Source organism: Hydra vulgaris, chromosome 02 (genome assembly GCF_038396675.1).
Source record: "Hydra vulgaris chromosome 02, alternate assembly HydraT2T_AEP".
NCBI lineage: Eukaryota > Metazoa > Cnidaria > Hydrozoa > Anthoathecata > Hydridae > Hydra > Hydra vulgaris.
Genome location: NC_088921.1, coordinates 32,247,612 through 32,270,577, shown reverse-complemented (window position 1 = coordinate 32,270,577; position 22,966 = coordinate 32,247,612). Strand labels below are relative to the sequence as shown.

At 28.3% G+C, this 22,966-nt stretch overlaps 1 protein-coding gene across 1 annotated transcript in view; it reads right to left on the bottom strand.

The window, feature by feature from the left end:
* LOC100197406 (rab GTPase-activating protein 1) overlaps nucleotides 1-22,966 on the bottom strand; it is a 131,310-nt gene that overhangs the window by 27,728 nt on the left and 80,616 nt on the right. The window contains exons 4-8 of the mRNA XM_065790625.1: nucleotides 16,816-16,863; nucleotides 16,426-16,622; nucleotides 5,282-5,348; nucleotides 4,900-4,999; nucleotides 3,686-3,852 (exon numbers count right to left, since the gene is read on the bottom strand). Coding sequence (XP_065646697.1) covers nucleotides 3,686-3,852; nucleotides 4,900-4,999; nucleotides 5,282-5,348; nucleotides 16,426-16,622; nucleotides 16,816-16,863 — 579 coding nt within the window. The remainder of the gene's footprint in view (nucleotides 1-3,685; nucleotides 3,853-4,899; nucleotides 5,000-5,281; nucleotides 5,349-16,425; nucleotides 16,623-16,815; nucleotides 16,864-22,966) is intronic.

Below are 22,966 nucleotides of genomic sequence, written 5' to 3'. Positions count from 1 at the left end.
AAGTTTGGAACTGATGCTTGATATTTCTCTTTTTTTCTTCTAAAATCAATCAATATTTTCAACATTTTTTAGAATGAAAACTTTGAATTTTTTTTTTCGCAATTACACTTTTAACTTTTTCTTTCTTATAGTCTTCTTTTCTAATTTTTGACCTTTTATCACTTTCAACTTCCTTAAAAGTTAAAATAAGACATTAAACTTTATAATAACAATATTTATATAAAAAGATAACTATTATTTTATGCATAACTGGATTTTAAAGCATTTCAAATCATGGTAGGTAAATACTAAAGAAGTATTGTTCAAAACATGTTGTTAATGTAATCAGAAATTTATTTATAATAATAAAAGTGTCTAACTAATCAATATGAAATTTATGCAACAAAGCATTTCTGTAAAATATAAATACAGACCATCATAAATTTTAAGAGTACCATGAGTGTCAGCACCTCAAATAGTTTTAACTTTAAAAGGAAAACTGGACCAGATGTCATGTTTTTCAATTTAATGGCTAACTTTGGTTTTAATAAAACTGTTGGTTGATGATAGGATTGAAGAACCATCTCCTTAAAAATTTTCAAAAAAACTATTACTATGATTAGTTTAAAATAAACAAGATTTTAGGCAACAATAGGTATGAGTGTCCTAAAGTATAAAATCTTGGTGCAAAACCTCACATTACCTAACTTAATCATTGCTATGATGGGTAATAAAAAGTACATGTTTTAATTACTACTTTTAGAGTGAACTTTTTCTTTTAATAAATCAATAAATTAACAAAACAACAAACAAAAAAATAACAGATGATTAGTTTTTTCTTGTAGATATGTGTTGTTTTAACTTCTATTAAGGATTATGGGTCAACAACTACTCATTTGCCTAAGGGCGCCGCAGCCACAAATGCGGCACTGCATATATATATATCCATCTCTGACACCAGTTTTTGTCAGCCTTCAAAAAAATCACAATATATTGACCTCTGAAAATTCCAGATTACTATTAGCATGACTTTAATGGCCAGTGAGTACTAAATTTTTTCCCGGTGGGAGAAGTTGTATGCATCCACTCAAGGCACTGTCGTATTGACTTCGGCTGATTGTGGATTGATGTTTCATCATGTTACAATTCTTTTAAAAAAACATTCTCCTTCAGCCAAATATTGACGTTTCAACTGTTGACTGATTTAAAGCCGGATTTCTTTGTGAGCATTCGTGAGTTGTTTGGGCACATATCTTGCACAGGCTTTCCTGTACTTGTTGTCAATAATGTTATAGACAGTTCCAACATTAGCGTTTACTTTTTCACATACCAGTTTAAAAGTGGTATACCTATAATCCCAAATTAATGCATTAATCTAAAATTAGAGAGAGAAAGTCTTAACTTCGACAAGTCATTCACTTCATTGCTCGTCAGAAACTTTGTACGGCCACTCTTAAACTGTTGTAGCCATTTATAAACAATTCAAACAATTGTCTCTTTTAACATTTTTTGCGGATTTAACCACCTATCTCATCTTCCATGACTGAAAATCTCACCACAGCACATTGTTCTTCCACCATTTAATTCTTAAGCGAACACCCCATCGTTAACTGATTAAATTTGAAGTTATGTTTACAGAAGAAGATTAAACAGCTGTTCAAATATCATTGCAAGATTGCTAAATTCACATCCTGAAAGTTTCATATGAATCAATTCGACCATTTTGAGTAATAGTTAATTGTCTCATTAATTATTGAACAAACCTCATATATATTAATATATACATATAAATATATATATAGATCTATAGTTTGTTGGCTTTAGGAAGAGCAGAAGGAAAAAAGTGATTCTTACGCCAACACATACGTCACTTTTAATTACTTTTGACTTTCATCCAACATTTCCGTGTTGGACGAAAGTCAAAACCATTAATTTAATTACAAATTAATTGTTATATAAAAAAACCACAAAAACGCAAATTTAATTGACCGGAATGTTTTTAAAAACATTCTGAATGTTTTTAAAACATTCTGAATGTTTTTAACAATATAAACAATGTTTTTATTTTTATTTTTTTTAATAAAATGTTTTTATTTTTATTTTTTTTAATAAAATGTTTTTATTTTTATTTTTTTTACTGTAAATCAAGCGCGGAGTGTTGCTACATCGACTATCTTATAGCCTGACTTGCAAGGGAGTGCTGCTACATCGACTGACAAATAGCCTGACTCGCAAGGGAGTGCTGCTACATCGACTGACAAATAGCCTGACTCGCAAGGGAGTGCTGCTACATCGACTGACAAACAGCCTGACCCGCAAGGGAGTGCTGCTACATCGACTGAGGGTTTGGTTGGGGCAGGCAGTCTATCATTAATAAAAAAAAAAATTCCGGTCTTGCATTTTAATTTTTACTTTTTGTCAACAAAATATGGAAAAAACTTTCGGACAACATCTAAGAGTTGTATATATATATATATATATATATATATATATATAAGTATATATATATATATATATATATATATATATATATATATATATATATATATATATATATATATATATATATATATATATATATATATATATATATATATAGATTCATGGTTCGACACCAGCTCTAGTTCAATAAGTGACATTGGTAAGAAAGGAGGCGTAAACTTCTTGGTTAAATGCTCCTTTGCAGTGCTCTGTGATAAGACCGATAGGTCTTCTTGGAGCACCTTAATAACATTTTAAAAAAATAACTGTACTTAGGACCACTTATTTTTATTATATATTTTTGATTTACTTAATGAGTTTACTTCAGAAAGCAAATTATATGCTGATAACAGCAAATTAATTTCAGTTGTCAATAATAATACACCAAATCAGCTTCAATTGATATTTTAAACTTCATTTAAAACACCAAATCAACTTCAAACTAATGTTAATAAAATAATTAATTGGTGTAGCATGTGGTTAATGAAACCCAACAAAGAAAAATGCAAAATCCTTTACATTAGTGCTAAAGATAAAAATAAATATAACTAACAAGTATACTATTAATGACAGAGATGGAAATTTCGAAACTAATGAAACTAATTTAAAAAACAATTTAGGTATATTATTAACTGCTGATCCAAAATGGTATATGCAAGTAATATCAGCAGTTGCTATAAAATACAATAAAATTTGATATTTTGTGGCTAAAAAACTGTTCTCAAGCTTCTTTACTGATGGAGTTCTGTTAATTTTTTTTCATATTGCATATTTTACCTCAGGTCAATGGTGTTTACTTTGATTTCAGGTGGTTTTACAGACATAAGGTCTTTCACACCAATTCATGAAAGAAAAAAGGTCTGAGTAACATGGGGATTTAATTAAGCAGCAATTTGAATTTTCTAAATTTCACTTACAACTCTTTTAAGTTAACTCTTTTAAGTTTCTTTCTAAAGTTATTTTTGACCTTATCTTAATTCTAACCTTATGTGCTTCTTGTTAGTAGTTATATGTGCATTTAGAAATGTCGGGAACATTGTAATTTTTAAAATGTATATATTAAAGATAACAAGCTTTAAAAATATGTAACCAGCTAAAAAGTAAAGGATATGAATAAAAATGAAAAAAAAAAGAGGAATAAAACAAAACAGTTTTTATGTTTAAAAAAAAGAACAAATGCTAAATTTAAATTAACAAAAAAAAATTAAAAGCATAAAAAGAAAACCTCAAAAACTTGCAACTGATATTCATCTTGTATCCTGGGTTTAGATGGATTCCAAAACTTTTCATTTGTATTAAACACTCTTACTTTGACTTCTTTTAATATTCGTATTGGCTCCTGCAAATTCTCCAAAACAATATCAGCAGCAACTGTCATATAGATACGGTTATCTGCATTCAAAAAAAGAACATTTAATACAAAATATAATACAAAACTATATACAGTCTTCTCCGTTTGATGAGGGCTTTCGCGCTCTTGCAGTTTTGCACTCGCCCACATGCCCGCCAATACTACTGGTGGCACTTTTTTCTTAATCAAATTCTAATTAAGGAGGTACAAAAAATAAATATTTTTTAAAATCGTGCATGCCAGACAAATAATATCTGTCCGGCCAGCGCTTTTTCATGCGCTGGCAGTAAATTTCAAACAGAGAAGACTGTATATAATAGTTTAGCATCTTACTGTAGGGGTCTGTGTGTGTTTGTGTAAATATATATAGATGTTTTTAAAACAAATTACTTTGGTCTTGAGTGCAAACTTTGCATGCGTATTTGATAACAAGCATACCAAAAACGTTTTTTCTACATTTTATAAAAAATTTATGATGCTGAAACAGAAAACCTTGCATTTAAAGTACCTATTAATGATGTATTTTACTGTCTACAATTACTATTGTATACATATTAATACCTTTCTTTTAACCCACTACTTTTTTTTACTAATCCAAACTTAGGCTGCAAGAGAAGCACACTAACAATCTTCCTTCATGTTTTGAGGCACTGATAATGTAAGGGCACTCAGTCTACAGTTAGGGCTAAAAACGCTATAAGTTTAAAATGGTCAATACAGAAAAAAATTTATATTTTTGGAATTTGCAGAGAAAAATAATAAGCAATAATTTTTTTTTTGCAAGTGTTCCATACCATATTACAAAATCCATAAAATCTCTAAAAGCCTAATTCGAAGTCAAAAGGAGTTAGCACGAAAAGGAGTCAGCATCAATTACCAAGTTTCATAACATGTTTTGTATATATCAGTACATAGATTGTATAATAAAAAAAACTTGTTAAAAAAAATTGTGATTGCATGCTGTATATGTAAAATTAAATCAAAAAAACTAATTTTTTTTCTCAAAATTTTTGATTTTGCGATTCAAATAACTAGTATTCAAATAACTAGTAACAAGTAAGTAACCAAGTAACTAATAAGTATAGAACCTTTTCCAGTATCAGTATTAAGCATTTTCCACTGATCTAACATTGGGTTCCAATGACCTGATATTATAACCTTATCACCAGGGCGATGATCTGTTTTCAGCTAAATAAGTAATAATAAATTAGTGAAAATTAATAAGGATTGATTTTAGCCATTTAAATCGGTTTACAAGAATGTTTTTATAGTCAAAACCATTTTTACACTATTTTTTTTTTATTTTTTTATTATTTGATAACTTTATTATTATATGCTTGCTGTATTACATTTAATATCATATTACGATATAATTATTTGATGTCTTTTTTAAATTACAGTTATTACTTTTTTGCTAATTTAATTTACAAATCAATTTGTTTAAAAAAAAATTATTAAAAAACAATAAACCTCTGGTAATAGATGTAACTCTTGTTCAGCAACATCTCTTCCTTGTGCTAAAAGAAGACCAAAGCATCTAAAATAAAAGAAAAAATAACAAAATAAAATGAAGGAAAATCGAAAAATAATTTGAAAAAAAAATTATAATTTTGATTAAATTGTATAAATTAATTATTTTTAAAAAAATCTAAAAGTTTGATTAATAATAAATTAAAAAATATATTTAATACTAAAATAATAAAACTTACATAAATGAATGAAATATAAAATAATAATTTCTTATATAAATAATAATGAAAACTAATACTTCAGTAACATTTTCAGCATATTTAACTGTTTTCAATCAAAGAATTGTATCATTGTTTCATTGACCATGTATCTTGGTTAATAGATTAAAATAATTTTACCTGATTATTTCAAATGCCAAGAAATACAAGAATAGGGGTGTACCGGATTGGAAATTTTGAATTCTGGCAGAAACCAGATTTGCCGAAATTGTTAATACAATTCCAGCCGGAATAAGAATATATTTATGTAATTTTTTACATTTATGATTGAAAGTGAAATTTATATTTGAAATTATTTCTTTGTTTTTCTTTTTTTCTGTTTAGGTTAAAATTGAAATATTTACTGTACTAGGCATCCTATACTTTTTAATTATTTAAAATTTAAGTAACATTTGAAATGAGACTATTCTCATTTTAAATGTTACTTAAACTTCACGTAACATTTTTGATGAAAAAAGAGCTAGTTTGTTGCCCAAAACTGGATAGAAACTCTTCACACCACAATATTTCTAAACTTATAGAAATCCTTATATAATTGTAAATAAAATTACATTGGGTTTGTTAAGAAATTTTTACTTTTTACCTAGGTTTACCTATAGTTCTTTATTGCCATGTAGGACAATGACTTTTTGATATAATTTACAGTCTGTGTCACGTCTTAAAAAGGTAAAAAAATAAATTCTGGCATTTCAGCCTGAAATATTGTGATTCTAAAGAGCTAAAAGTCACAAATTCTGGCCAGAATATATGACTTTTAGGTCATTCGGGTTCTATACAAGAAGAAAGCAAAGGTAAATGGAATTTGAAAAAGCTCTGCAAAATATTATAAATTAAAAATTAGTTTTAAATTTTCTAGATTATATATATATATATGTATGTATGTATGTATATATATATATATATATATATATATATATATATATATATATATATATATATATATATATATATATATATACAAAAATTGATTTTTATAAAAAAGGCAGCGTATAACAATTTTTTTAAATATATTTTAGATATAATAATATATTTGTAAATATATTATTATATCTAAAATATTTAAAAAAATAGTTATATGCTGCCTTTTTTATTAAAATCAATTTATTTATAAGCATATCGTATAACAAGATATGACTTTTAAAGTCATATTTTGTTATACGATATGTTTATAAATAAAGCTGGAGTAGATTTTTAATGACACATTTTTTTGTACAAATACAAAGAAATGTGTCATTAAAAATAGGTAAACGTAAACAATACTAGAACTTTCCAGCAGTGTATTTTTTTTTTTTTTTTCATTAAGTTAAAGTTTTCAAGCTAAAAAGAATGTCTTTTCTAACTAAAAAACAAAAATATCCGATTTTTTTTTTGAGATACTTTAGTCATGTTGTAAGTTATAAGAGAACTTTGCTTATACAAGGTAGTGCATAGAACCCCGTGCAATGTGTTATGCAGTTGCATTTCATCTAAACAAATAAGTTGCAACATTTAAAACCATGTTTTTTATAAATGTTTCATTTACATAAGTTCATTTAATTTTATGGCTTTTATTAACTACCCGCTTTTAACTATCCACTTTTACAGGACCCAAACATGTCTAAGAAATTATAAAAATTAAAAAAGAAATTATTTACGTTTCTTTAAATATGAAAATTATTTTAAAAGTTCATTAATTATAACTGTGTTTTTAAACAAAAAAAACTCAAGAGAAAACAATAACACATGTGCTAAAAGCAAATGAAATAAAACTTAATCACTGCACAAATAACAAAAAAATAATCATCTTAGACAGATTTTAAATGCATCCAGCTATTGTCTTTATGAAGGCCTCCTAGGCAAAAATTTTAAAGGTAAGCAGAAAAAATCTGTTGACCAGCCTCACACCCCTTTTTTATCAATTAGACTGTAATAGATATAAGTAGTATAAACAACGGGTTTAGCTCATAAAAAAGTGCATTTTCAAAAAAAGTGTGTGAGCTAGAAAGTATGATACATCTCCACTATTTTTCAAAATGTATATTATGGGCTCTTCAACTAGCATGACATTGTGTTAATTTAATTATTATTTCAACAAAGAAATAATAATTTTAAGGTGAAATCTAAGCATAAAAGAAAGCATGTCCTATTAAATAACTAATTTTTCAGACTTATCAATTCTTTATTGTCAACCCATGAGTTGAACGACTCAAGATATCCATACCACTTTACTAATGATTTGTTTTTGAGTTTACGAATAACTTTTTCAATCCTAAATATGTTTTGGTTAGTTGCATTTCTTGTTCATAAAAAGTACCTTGTATTTCTTCACCATTATCGTCAGTTATTTTATACGTTAGTGGATCTGTGAACTGAATCTGTGTCACTGTAAAAACTTCTTCCGTCCATCTCGGTGTGTATCCTTTTTCAAACGTTCCTTTCTTTTTAACTATCCTAACTCTATCACCAATTGAAAACTTTGGTTTTACGGACTCTGATCGTGCATTTCCATTTAGATTTAACCAAACAACATTTTCATTCTTTTTATTGCTAGCTGAAACTGGTGTCATTTCAATTGAAGAACGCTTTGTGTTATTGTATTTATTTACCATTTCATCTAAAATGTCAATATATTTTCTAGTAGAATTAGCTGAAAAGTACTTAAACATTTTATCTTTCATTGTTCTATTCCAACGTTCAACTATGCAACTTTTTTCTTCATTTCCAGTTGAATATAACTCAACACCTAACGCTTTAACATGCTTATTATAAAATTTTAAACCTTTATCTACCCACATTTTTTGACACCTTTTTTCTTTAAAGATTTTACTTAATGCATTAGCAACATCAGCTCCAGTTTTACTTTTCAATGGAACAATCCATCTGTACTTTAAAAAAACATCTATCACCATTAATAAGTATTGTATACCGTCACTGAATTTGGAAAAAGATTGCATCAACTAAATCAGCAGCCCATATTTCATTGATTCCATTTACAATAACTTTTCTGAAATGATTTACAACTGACCTATGAAGTTCGTTTGCAAGTTTGTCAGCCCATTTTAATTCTTTATCTTTGTCTTTTTTACTGATCGTTGGTAGTTTTTTTCAACACCTAAGTCATATGGGTTCAATGAACCTAATCCAAACTTTACTTTAGATGGTATAATAGGTTTTATAATACTTTGTTTAATTCTTTCAGGTATTGGCAGATTTTTTATAGCATCCATTTCTTCAATCATAATTTTATCAGCAAAATTTCTTTTGCTGTATCATCAAAGTATTTATAAGCAAGATCGTGATGTTAAGCTGCATTATCAACTCTATCTACAGGTTTACTCCATTCTTTATATGCGTCTTTATATGCATTTTACCTGGAAACTTTGACCATGGTAGTTTTATTTTACTTGTTGCTGAATTAATTGATCCAACTAAATTACCTCCTGTTTTTGCTGATACGAATTTAGTTTTTGTTGTTCCACAAATAGCACAAGCTCCACGTTGCATATTTCTATTGTTTTTACTCACAACATTTTTTAAGTTTAGTGTATCTGTTTTATTTCTACATTTGAGACAGTTCATTTTTATATATATAGAGAAAAAAATGATATACAACATTTTTATATATAAAAATGAATCTTAAATATATAAAAATGGATATTATAGATTTGTCATGGAATACGAATAACGATAAGAGAAATAATAATAAGTTGTTTCCTAAGAGTATAAGAGGAATTATTGTTGGAGAGTCAGGTTGTGGAAAAACTACTTTATTATTGAATTTACTTTTTGAGACCTGGTTGGTTAGACTATAATAGTTTACAAGTTTTTGGAAAATCTCTTTTTCAACCAGAATACAAAATTTTAAAACAATCTTTTGAAAAAAAATTACCAAAAGAAATTATTCTTGAACTATTTAAGTTACAAGACAAAATAGAAAAATTAAATGCAAACCCTAAGCTTATAATTAAAGACATTTCAACAAATTTAAGTGAAAAAACAGATATGGAGTGCAAGATTTTCGAAACACCTGAAGGTGTACCTGATCCTGAAGATCTCAATTGAAGATGGTTATGGATCTAGTATTAAGTTATCACATTCAGATCTTAATGGCAAGCATGTATTAGGCTGTAACAGATTATCAATTGAATAGAATTAAAAGAGCATATGAAAAAGGTCAAAGCTCAATAATTACTTTAAGTAAAACACAACTAGCACACAATTCTTAAATAGAGGGAGGATTTATTGGTGCACCTTTTCCTTTACTTGGTACTACTTTGTTAATTTATTGTAAATATTTTTAAAAAAATTATTTTTACTTATTAAAATGGAATACAAAATCGATTTTAATAAAGATAATAATAACATATATTCAAATATTACACCAAGTGCACTTGATGAAAATCAGTTACCTGTTGAAAACCAAGCTCATACCGCTAAATAAAATTAATTAGATTCAAAAAGAAATAGAGCGTAAGAGAGAAAAGAGAAATATGTTAAGTAAAAAGTATCATAGAGCTGTAAAAATAATTTCAGCAATTGATAATGCATTACTTGCAAGCACTATGACACTTGGAACTATTGCAATTGGCTTTTTAGCAACAATAATTGCAGCACCAGTAGTTATTGCATGTGAGGGTGCAGCATTAGGAGCAGGTGTTTTATCAATGGGCAAGTTAATAAAAAATTAAATTTAAAAGCAGTAAAGCATGAAAAGATTAAGGTACTTGCTGATTCAAAACTAAATACAATAAATGATAATATTTCTAAAGCTTTAGTGAATGGACATATAAATGACAATGAACTTGAATTAATAGTTAGTGAACTTGAAAAATTTAAAGTCATGCCTGAACAAATTAGAACAAAAACAAAAAAATTAATTAATGAACAAACTAAAGAAGCATTAATTAAACAAGGAATAGATGAGGCAATTAATGCACTCCAAAGTAGATTTAGTAAAAATGTAAACGCCAAAACACAATATAATTTATTAAAATAAAACGTCAAAACACATCACATAGCACAATGAACCACAGTGACCGCCAGGTTTGAAGTCTCCCCACATCAAATTTTTTTTTATAAATACTTAGTTGTATATATGAAAATAAATATTTGGTTAGTAAAAACCTCTAGGGGAATGGAAAAATGTATGAAAATCAAAAAATAAAAATTATAATTTTTAGTTAAAAAACATCCGCCATTTTCAAAAAAAAAGGCTATAATTTGCAAATCAAATACCAGCGTAGTTTGATTTTAGACATATTATGGTACACAACGACAAGTTTTATTAAATGGCGGTCAACAATCTATGTGCTGTTTGTTTTAAAATCTTTGGTAAAAAGTCAGCAAAGCTTCATAAAATATCTAAAGCTATTGAAGAAAAAATAAAAACCTTTATTTGGGATAGCTATGATCAAAATTTAGCAAACCATCCTAAAGTTATTTGCGGCAATTGTTATAAAAACCTTTATTGTTTGGAAAAAAACGATACAAAATACCTTGATAAGTGGCTAAAGCAAATTTCTCAGGTTAGTTTATAAAATTAATAAAAAACTTTATTTAAGACTTAGTGTTTAATTAAATAAAGTTGTTTTATTTTTTATTAATTTTCAAAAAAGAAAGAGCTGTGTCTCAATGAACTTTAATAAACTTGAAAAAAAAAAAAAATTTAAACAGCTTGTTTTAGGAACTAATATGTCATCGATGTGTTTATTTTTATTGTGTTATATTTTTTATATTACTAATTTATATAGCTTTAGATTTTTTTTTTGATTAGATAAACCGTCAAGATATCAGAAGAACTTCAGATGTTTCAGAAATATCAAAAGATATTAACATTATTACTTCTGAGTAAAATGAAGATAAAAATGAAAGGATGTGCTTAAAATGTTATGGTGTTGTTAAGTCAGGCATTATTCATCTTTTTAGTGATGTTCAAGCTGTGAAAAATTTAGTTAATGCAGCATATGCATTGGGATCAGCAAGTGCAGAACGTGTCGCTTCAAGTATTTTAAAAACAAAAATGGAAAAAGAAAATATTTTTAGAGGTGAAAAATTCACAATTGCTACTCATGGGAAACCATTAACTATTGTTGCCGGAACAACTGACAATACATGTGACCATGCTAATTTTAGTCAAGTATCTTTTGGAACAATCATTGAGCTTATAAAATGTTTAGAACTATCTCAGTGTAAAACCAAAAAAATGTGTTCTATATTTAGAAAAAGTCTTGGCTTTCAAAGTAGCATTGAAGGAAATATTTTTAAAAAATTAGAGGCTTTAAAAGCAGAAATGAATGAATATTTTTCATGTAAAGAAGAAGAATTTGTTGAAGCTGGTGATATAGTAAATAAATCAATGGTTTATATTAAAGATATTGATGAATTTATACATGATATAATCACTGAAAGGAATATTGACCCTCTTTCTACAATTGTAAGAGTTGCTTTGGATTCTGGCCAAGGTTTTTTAAAGGTCACTATGAATGTTTTTAATCCGCATGATAAAACTAGCAACCAACCTGACCTTGATGACGCTGGAGTTAAGCGTTGTTTTATTGTTGCTATTGTAGAAGGAGTGTCTGAACACAATGGAAATCTTAGAAAATTAGTTGATACTCTTAATCTTCAAAATATTAAGTATTCTGTTGCATTTGATTTATAGTGTGCAAACTCAATGTTTGGCATTACAAGCCATGCTGGAAAATATAGTTGTTTGTGGTGTGAAGGAGAGAGTCTTTTGGATAATGGAGAAAAACGAACTCTTGGTTCCCTCGATTATTATTACAGTAAATACACAGAAGCTGGAAAACCAAAATCAAAGATGGCTGATTATAAAAATGTTATTAATCCAAGATTATTATATCTTGAAGAGGATCCAGACACAATTATTGAAAATTTAGTTCCAGTACCTGAGTTGCATACATTAATCGGAATAGTTACAACTTTTGGAAAACTATTATCAAAACTATGGCCTGGCTTTGAAAAGTGGTTAAACTCAAATTACATATTTTTCAGAGGTTACCATGGCATTGGATTTGATGGCAACAATGCCAACAGACTTTTAGATAAGTTAGATGTTCTTTCTCGTGATATTGCTGATCAAGGAAAGCTTGATTTACTACCAGTAATTGAATGTTTAAGAAAGTTTCAATCAATGAAGCAAGCCACCTTTGGAGAAAAAATTGGTGATATTGAATCTGTTGTTTTCAAATTCAAGATGTCTTATGCTAATTTAAGGGAATATATTAATACTTACTTTGAAAACATTTCTTTGAATATACCGTGGAAAGTTCATATTGCAGTTAACCATATTGTACCATTTCTAAAAAGTACCAATACTGATAATGGGCTTGGAATTTACTCTGAACAAGCAAGTGAATCTGTTCATCATGAGTTTAAAAAGACATGGAATAAATATAAGAGACGACAAAGCCACCCAGACTATGCTAAACGATTAAAGTCAAGTGTTGTGGAATTTTCAACATTTAATAAATAGTTAACAAGTTTACTGATCAATTTAATATATTTTGCTACACAACTATGTCAAAATTATTATTTACAAAGTATTTTAATAGCATTAAAAATATTTTTAATTGAGTATTGATAAAATAGAATGCTATTTTTGTATTTCAAAGCTTAGTCAAGATATTTTTCACATTAAATGCATTTTGTTGTTGTTTTTATACCTACATTCTTTTTCTTTGTAATCTGTTATATAAATGTTCTAACACTTTTTTAATGCCTTTATATTATGGGAGTACACAAGTACAGAGTAAAAATTAGGTTTCTTCATGAAATAATGTGAAATATATGAACTTCAATAAGGTTAACGGTGTACCGCCCCTCCCCTTTTATCTAAAGTTTAGATGTGTAAAAATTTTATTCTAGCCATTCCTATGGAGGTTCTTAATACCTTTACTTAACTTATATACTATGTTACTTCTCAATAAGAAAAAAAAATTGGATGTGGGGAGACTTCAAACCTGGCGGTTATTGTGGTTCACAGTGATAGTTATGTTACATTTTTTTATATTTCTTATAAAAAAACAAAATGTCATTTCTAAAAATTGAAGATCCTGAAAAAAGAGATAAAATTGTTAAAGAATTCTTAGATCTTAAAAAAAAAAATACAGAATAACAATTTATATGAAAAAATGGGTGAAACTAATTTACAGTTAGACTTAGAAAAATTGGTACAAGCCATTAATTGATAGTCAAGATGGAATAAAAGAAAACAAATAAATTGTAGGATCAAGCTAATAAATTTGGACTCACTTTTTCAAATTCTTATCATGAAGCAAATAAAGAGATAATGATAACTGTATCTAAAGAACTATTGCCTTCTCATGAAGAAAATAAAGGTATGAGGCTAGGAAAATTTGGAGGAAGAACAAAAATACAAACTATAATCCTTCCTTCGATTCCATTTCCTTTTGATTTTGATGACAAACTTGCAAACAAACAACAGATTTAAAACATCAGAGTATTGGCAATCCCATATTTCGTTGGTGGATGGTGTATCCATTAGTGTTTTTGGTGTGCATTGTTGAGGCTACATAAGGAGCTTTTTGTTATGATTTTGGTTTTATTGGCAGGACTGAGGCGACTGCATAAAAGATTGCATGTACTACCTATGAATAAGCCAAGTTCTCTAATAACTTAAAAAATGATTAACTTGATCTCAAAATAGTAAACAAAAAACCATAATCATTACCTAATTGTTTCGATTTTGAAGAATATTCATCTTCTATGAATATCCTTCAAAATAACCTTTTCATCAGTTGAATATTACCTACTGCAAAATTTAACAGACTTATTTGCAATAGCCAAGCATATTGCCAATAATACCAGCCACAGCTATTGCTCTTAGCAAATAGCTTTTTAAAAAAGTTAGGAAAGCTGGTCTTCTCCATAAGGTTATTCAAATGTTGTATCTGGGAAAGTTTTTGACATTATTAAATCATTCTTTTATGACCACATTATTAAAGCCTTCCTTGAAGTTTTACACTTTCTTTCGTTTCCAGTAACTTCTGGGGTACTACAAGGTTCTATCCTTGGTCCTGTATTGTTTATCATTTTTATTAATGATCTTCTTGACAATCTTACATCTTATGTGGCTGACAACACAACTTTTAACTCCAGTCTTGACAAAAAGTCATCACTTTTTGATCACTTAGAACAGACAATCTTGAATCTTATCTCTTTTCTGTAAGAGACTGGGGCTTGCAGTGGCTTGTGAACTTTAACTCCAGCAAAACTCAGTTATTTACTATAAACAATTATCACAATACTGTTGATATTCCTATTGATGAATGATAATACTATTACTGAGTCCTCTACTTTACATCTTCTTGATTATTGTTTGCTACAAACTTTTCATGGATACATATACATTGCAAAGTTAGCATGTGTTAAGGGTGTCTATCTTTATCGTTTTTGCCATTTTCTTAAACCTACCTCTACAAACCTCTTATTCTCCTCTTGACAGAGTTAAAAAAGATATCGTAAATGTAGTTTTAATTTTAAATAAATTTATAAATTTTAAATCAAGGACAATAAATGTAAATGTAGTTAGACCTAAAACTATGATTTTGTAAAAATGCCTTATATAAAACCATTAAAGCGAGGCCAATAAGTCCAGAACTTCCATTGACAGATTTTATTTTCCCAAATAAAATAAAAGTCTGAAAGACATGCAAAAAAAATTTTAATTTTATTGATTTAAAATTATCATTACAAAGTATACTTAAAATAACTTCACCAGCTTCTTTAAGTGACACACTTGGATTGGCCATTAAGTTTATAGATATCCAATAGATGTATTTCATTTTCCCAAACATATGAAGAGTCTGAAAGGCATTGAGATTAATCAAAGTTATAGTTTTATATATTTTAAAATAATATATTATGCAAGTAAGCTTCTCCCTTGCTTTATCACAACTTGTCTGTCTCCAAAACCCACATTTTTCTAGTATTGAAAATAAGAAATTAAGAAAATAAGAGTTAGAGCAATAATTTACAATGAATGAAAAGTCTCATTGATATTCAGCAGTAACATCAGCAGCTTAATTAGAGCTTTAGGCTTAGTCTTTTGGGTTAGCTAACACAAGAGCTACATTAAAGAGCTTCTTGGGGTAAGCAGTTCAACTCAGTAGAGACTTTCCATTTATTCCTTTTGTCATATCTTAAATGCTGTTTATAATAAGAAATATACTTGTCTGTTCCTTTTAGCTATTCTGTTTAGTTATCAAGGAACCACTATAACATAAAAATTCTGCTTCCTCATTAGATTACCTCCAGGACAACTGCTTGATTCACAGATATTTTAAGGTATTTAAGTTGGTATTTTTTTACATGTTGTAATGTACAATAAGATCTAATTAACTGCATTTATAAACATCTGTCCATTTTAAGTTGTAACATATGTATTGGGTTCAATGGGAGGTTATACAAAATATTTTTGATTCCTAATTTACAATTAATACAGTGAAGCAGACAATAAACATTATGTCAAGCATGAATACTATCTTTAACTAGGTTTCTACAGCACTTTTTTCTAATCCCTTGTAAATACACAATAGGTTCTTCTATCACTTCACACCAAGCCAGGTGTAATGAAAATATATTTCAAAATCTCTACAGACAGATAGCTCAGCTATTACTTACCTGAAAAAAAAGTTTCCACCTATCACTGAAGCCAAGCTGAGTGCTGGTGTTTTTGGTTTTAAGGTTGCTCCTAACTTTTAAAAAAATAGGTGGATTATAAAAGAAAAAACAGGACCTAAACAAGCAAAATACATGATACTTAAAAATATCATCTATGGACACAGAATAAAAAAGTTATTTACAGACCTGTGTTATATATATATTAACACATACACATAATACCTTTGTATTTTAATTTTCGGAAATGATGGTTGTTCAATTTCAAAAACCACTTTTCTTTGAAGCTCTTTTCGTAATTTGAAATAATTTTTATCTCTTGCAACTTGTTGGTAGGAGCCTTTCCCATCTTCCTCCCATAAATCAAGCGTAATAATAAACTTGAATAGGTAACTTTCAACATCTTTAATTTGTGAATCAACCTAATTGAAATTAAACAAGTTATAAAAGATAGGTATTATAAAAAAAATGTCAACACAAAAATATTATATTTATCTTTTGTACCATCATTAATGGGTTATGCCATTTTATCATCTATCCTCTATTTTTAGCAAAGTAATACTTAATGTTAACTGTAAGTAAAAAACTATAACTTGCTTATAAAATTCATCATACCATCTCTGAATTCTTTACAGTTTCCAGTGCTTCATTCAACTTTTCAACCTATGCAATATACATATATCTATAGCTTACTCAGTAACATATATGATTTAAAATGTAATGAAGTAAATCACTTTAAAAAAAAATACTTACATGAAAGTAAAAGTACACATTTGAAAAAATACTTTAAAAAAAAAAAATACACAAAAAAACTACTCAATGTAAGGCGAGTAAATGTAATTCATTACTTTTTATCTCAGATACATACATACATGCATACATACATACATACATACATACATACATACATGCATACATGCATACATGCATACATGCATACATGCATACATGCATACATGCATACATGCATACATGCATACATGCATACATGCATACATGCATACATGCATACATGCATACATGCATACATGCATACATGCATACATGCATACATGCATACATACATACATACATACATACATACATACATACATACATACATACATACATACATACATACATACATACATACATACATACTATCATGATAAATAACATTAAAGCAAAACAAAAGATGTAATAATAAGCAGATAATAAATTATTAGTAATACAAATCACAACACTGATCATAATAATAATAATTTTATTATTACTGTAATAAAACAATAATAAACATAAGTAATGTTTATCTCAAATAAAAATTTTAACTTAAATTAATTTGAACAAGTTGCTAACAAAAGGGTATTTAGTTAAAATCTATATTTTGATAACTGATATAGATTGGTTTCATTATAAAAATATATGGATGATTTATGAAAAGTGCCATATTTGATTGTATTAAATGAGATGGGCACAATTAACCATTTTCTGCATTTCAAGTGCAATATTTACCACAAGTTTTATTAAAGAATAACAACAAGTATTTTTCACATCAACTGAAGGTTTGTGTAAAGCAGTAATAAGTTATTTTTATTCTTTATTTTTTATTTTTTTTGAAAAACCATATAGAAAAGAGGGTGTGTAAATCTACATATATATATATATATATATATATATATATATATATATATATATATATATATATATATATATATATATATATATATATATATATATATTAGGGTTGTCTAGGATTAGTATGAAGTGTCAGTTTTTTCCATTATACTATCAATAACATGTTTAAAAATAATTTTTACAGATTTTTGGTAAGTGATCCTGATGTCCATCAAGGCAACTGAATTTGAACACTATTTTTAGAGCCAAAATTAAAATCTTTTACATTATAAAATGTTATAATTCTATAAATATAAAACATAATTTAAACAAATTCATGTTTAATATAAAGGTAATCAGATCTACAAAAAAAAATAAGTTAATGTTACATTAAACATTTCAGCTTAAAAAAAATAAAAAGTTTTAGTCAATTTTGTGACCAAGTATAACAAAAAGTAAAGGACTTTACAGTCTTTACTTGAAAAATTAGTAATTTACTTGAAAAGTGTTTAATCTCTTATACTCAACACACTCTAATAGTACTTAGTACTACACTACAGTTTCACAAATTTAGTATCATTTTTTCAAAACTGGAATATAGCTTTCTATGCTGCTCGACACCCTGCAACAACCATGTCCTTTGCTCAATATCATTTGTAATGATTGCAAAATCCAAGATCAACTTGACACCAGGGATGCCAAGTCCGGAGTCAGAGTCCGGAGTCGGAGTCCATGGAGTCCCTATTTTAGCCCGGAGTCCGGAGTCTTAGGAGTCCATAAAAATTTTAGGACTACGGGACTCTTTTTTTTTTTTTAGTTAATAATATGCCTTAAAAAGACCTTGTTACAAAGCACTAAAAAAGAGCATTTGACCGGGAGGCTAACCATCTGTTTTGCCGGTTTTATTTATTTGGCCAGATTGAATATCGGTTCAAATGTCGCGCCTTGTTAAGAAGCATTACGCAGCTCGCATTTTACGTGCAAAATGGCCATTTGCCTACCCGTTCAGTAGTTTTACGTTAAACCAAAACTTTTATCGTTTAGAATATTTAAATTATCTTTTGATATTGTTTATGTGACGTTTATTCAGAAAATATAAAATGAAAGCATTTTGCCGCAATTGTGATCTAATAGGTTTTTTGTTAAAGAAACAGTTTGTTTAATAATTTTTTTTTGTTAAAATTAGTTAAAGAAAATAAAGTGTTTCAAGTTTAAATTTTTCATCATATTTCATTATAAGTTTTATATTTCTTAAATATAAAACTACTAATGAAACCCTTAATGTTTGTTTTATTTTTTTATCCCATTAAGAAAGAACTTATGATGAACTGTTTACTAAAGTATTTCCTCGTCATCAATTGTCTAGACCCAGGGGTGATTTCACAGGTTGTATGGAAAGGGGGTTGTTGCCCTCTCCTCTAAAAAGAGAGGGAGTTAACATTTCGCATACAGTTTAATATTTTTTATAAGACATTCGTCGCTTTTGAAGGACTCACCCTCCTCATTTTACTCAAAAAATCGCTCCCTGGCTAGACCTGTAGGTAATAATATGTTTGAGAATTTATTTGCTCAAATATTTTCAATATGTACCAAATTTAAAAATAAATGATATTTTAGTTTAGAAGTTTATTTTTTGCTTAAGTGATTCTGTTATTATTAAATTTTTAGATTTGTCATAGAAAGAATGTCGATTAGAAATGATGAACTACTTTATGAGCAGTAAAGGAATATTTTACCAAAGTAAAGCTCTTTAAAAATAATTGTCGATTGAATTTGTGCTTTGTTTAAGTACTGTTTAAAACTGTTAAGTAGTGTGAAACTATAATTATAAATAGATAAAACTTGTAACTACTTTTATTAGGAAAAAAATTGTTTCTTTCAATTTAAACCCGAAATGTTGTGAGATAATATAATTATGTACATTGGTTTTCGGCCTACTCTCCAAAAAAATGAAATTTTTTATTTTAATAACGCTTACTGAAAAATTGCAATGAAAGCGGTATGGTTTAGATACGAAAAGCTATCAAATTTAACTCACAAATTATTTACACGCAATATAAAAAAAATTCAAATGTCTGTAAGTTTGCGCTATTGAGCCAAACTAACGATCTAGACTAATGGTAAAAAACCTACCATCTAAATCAGAAAGAAGCCAAAAAAAAGGCTTATAAAAAAATACCTCAACAAATAAATAAAAATTATTTTGCGCAACAATTCCTTTGACAGAAAAAGTACTAACGTCATCAATTCGTAACTGGTTAACTATGTTAACAACTTTCCTAATGATGTTTTCGAGAGTTGTTATACAGATAATTAATTTGGTGAAGCATATATAACAGAGAGCAAATACTTTGCATGTTCACAATAACTTGCAATAACAGCATTTTTATTTATAATAATATTTGCTGTTTACTCATGAGCAACAATCTTAACTAGTAATGGCCGCTAACTATGCATCAGATACGATCTACAGACATTTTCATCGTACAAATAAAATGTTGAATGGATGTAAAGTAGTATGCTTCAAATGTCTTGTACCCGAAAAAAGTAAAAGTAATGAGTTATGCGGTAAAGAAATTACATGTGCCGCAAAAGCTCGCATTAGCAACCTTATACAACATTTATCTAGAAAACACGCGGAGCTCGTCATTACGTTAGAAAAAGAAAAATTTGAAAAACAATTAGAAGAAAAGAATAAGAAGCAAAAACATACAGCCATCAAAGACAGCACTTCACAGCAATCTATATTAAAGTGTTTTGTACCACAGCTAATTAATTTGCATATAGCAAAAGATGAGTTTTTAGAAGCCTTAAACCAGCTGGTTTTGATTGAAGGTCGTTAATATTTATTAAGTAATTTCAAAAAAAATCTAAAAAATTATATGTTTTTTTGCCATTTTTTAATAAAAATGTATTATTCTAAAAACAATTTCTATAGGCATTTGATCGGGAATCTATTCAAAAGCTTTGTGGAAAAGTTGCATCTCATTTTAGATTTAAAATTAATAGAGATAATATGAGAATTCAAATTAGTGATCTTGCCAAAAAGCATCGCGAACAAATCAAAAACAAATTATCCGAAATGCTAATTTATTTAAAAGTCGATTCTACATCTAGGCATATGCGCTACTACCTCGGTATAAATGTGCAATACTCAAACAATGATGAAATTGTTGTCATCAATCTTGGCACTATCGATATGAAAGGAAAACAAATGGCGGAATGCACTAAAAAAATTATTGAGAAGTGTTTAGATAAGTTTGGAATCAATAAAATTAATATTTTAGGCCTCAGTGTTGACAACGCAGCAGTGAGTAACACATTTTAAAATTCACCTATATTTTTTTAAAATGAAGAACATTGTATATTAAATTGATATTAAAATTAATATTTTAAATAAAAACATTTAAAAAATAAACTTTTTTGATAAAACCGTATATTCACTAAATTTTCAGTTAACTATTGAAATCATAATTAATATATTTAGGTGAATATAAAGTTGGTGCGCAACTTCGGGATCAGCACCATTGAGGAAATCGAAGATGACGAAAGCAATCTTTCAGTTGAAACTGATGAGTTTGACAAAAATGATCAAAATAAAGCAGACAATGCGGCAGCAGCCTTGGCAAGTGGAGTTGCCGGTAGAATGAATGTTATACATCTTCAAAGATGTGCTGTCCACACTTTACAGCTAGCCGTGAATGATGCATTGAAGATGCCTACAATAAAAAAATTCCTCAGCCATGCAAGAAAAGTTGTCAAAACTGCGAGAAATTCTAAGTGGATTAACTTCTTCAGAGACCAAGCTCCACATCTTGTTCCAATACTAGATCAGGCTACCCGTTGGTCTAGCCAGTTTAATATGATCGAGAGGCTAATTCAGGTAAGTTATAGTTTATAACTTCTAAGTTTTAATTAAAGTGTATAAACCGGTTTTCCAACCGCTATCGTATAAATCCAATTTGTTCAATGTTAATGACATTTACAGTATTTAATAACTTGTAAAATTTAGTTTATGTAAATATTTCTTTAATAATCCTCTTTACTTAACTAGTTGAAAACGTAATACATATATTTAATGAGTTCTTCTGTTCTTATGCAAAAAGAAGCTCCTAAGAATTTGCAAAAAGAAGCTCCTAAAGAATTTAATGTGCAACCATATTTTTGGGGGATGTGGGAAGAACTGAGAGATGTATTGCATATGGCACGCGATCTAACTATCCGTCTTCAGCGTGAAAATATTACCGCAGGCGAATTCCTTTTTGATTGGAATTCAATAAAGTGTGAACTAGACAGGAAAGACAGTGACTTAGCTAGAGATTTCCAAATAGGAATGAATAACAAAGAAAGCGCACTACGCGAAAATTCGTTGTTTCTTGCAGCAGTTTACGTGGATATTAGGCATGGCTGTATGCTAACAGCGACTGAAGATAAGGTTGTTTTTTTTTATCAAAATGCATTTATATATATAGTTTTGAATATTTAACTTTAAAAAATACATATTTAAAAACTTATTTATATTTCTATAGATAGCTGCAGCTGATGGACTTTGGAAAATCAATTATAAACTGATTCAACTGGCTAATAAAAATAAGAATGATGAACTCGACAAAATTAAAAACGCAGTAGCGCGAAACTCTTTTTCAGTTCATGTTGCCGAATCTAGTTCAGAAAACGAAGAGGATGCTTCACCAGTCACAAAGCCACGACCAAATTTATTATTCATAATAAAAATATTACTGGTACCCTATCACTTTTCTGGCATTTATACATAAAAACTCCAGATAATAAAAATCCTTATTTAATTTAAGAAAGAAAAAAAAATTCGGAGTCCGGAGTCGGAGTCTAAGGAGTCCATGATTTTTGAGCAAGGAGTCCGGAGTCCCAAAAATTCGATGGAACTTCGTATCCCTGCTTGACACTACATTCCGCTGCATTGTTGACAACTTTAACTGTACAAACAAATTGTTGTGCAACTCTAAATGCCTGGTCTAAATTCCACTGCTCCACTGGTTTGGAAAATCAACCAGCGCTCACTTTTAAAATGTGGAACAACGAATGAGATTAGTGCATGTGTCATCAAAGGATGTTTACTAAAAAAAGCAAACATTGTATCAAACACTAGAGTTACAACACTTTCTGACAGATCACAGACTTGTATCTTAACTTGTAA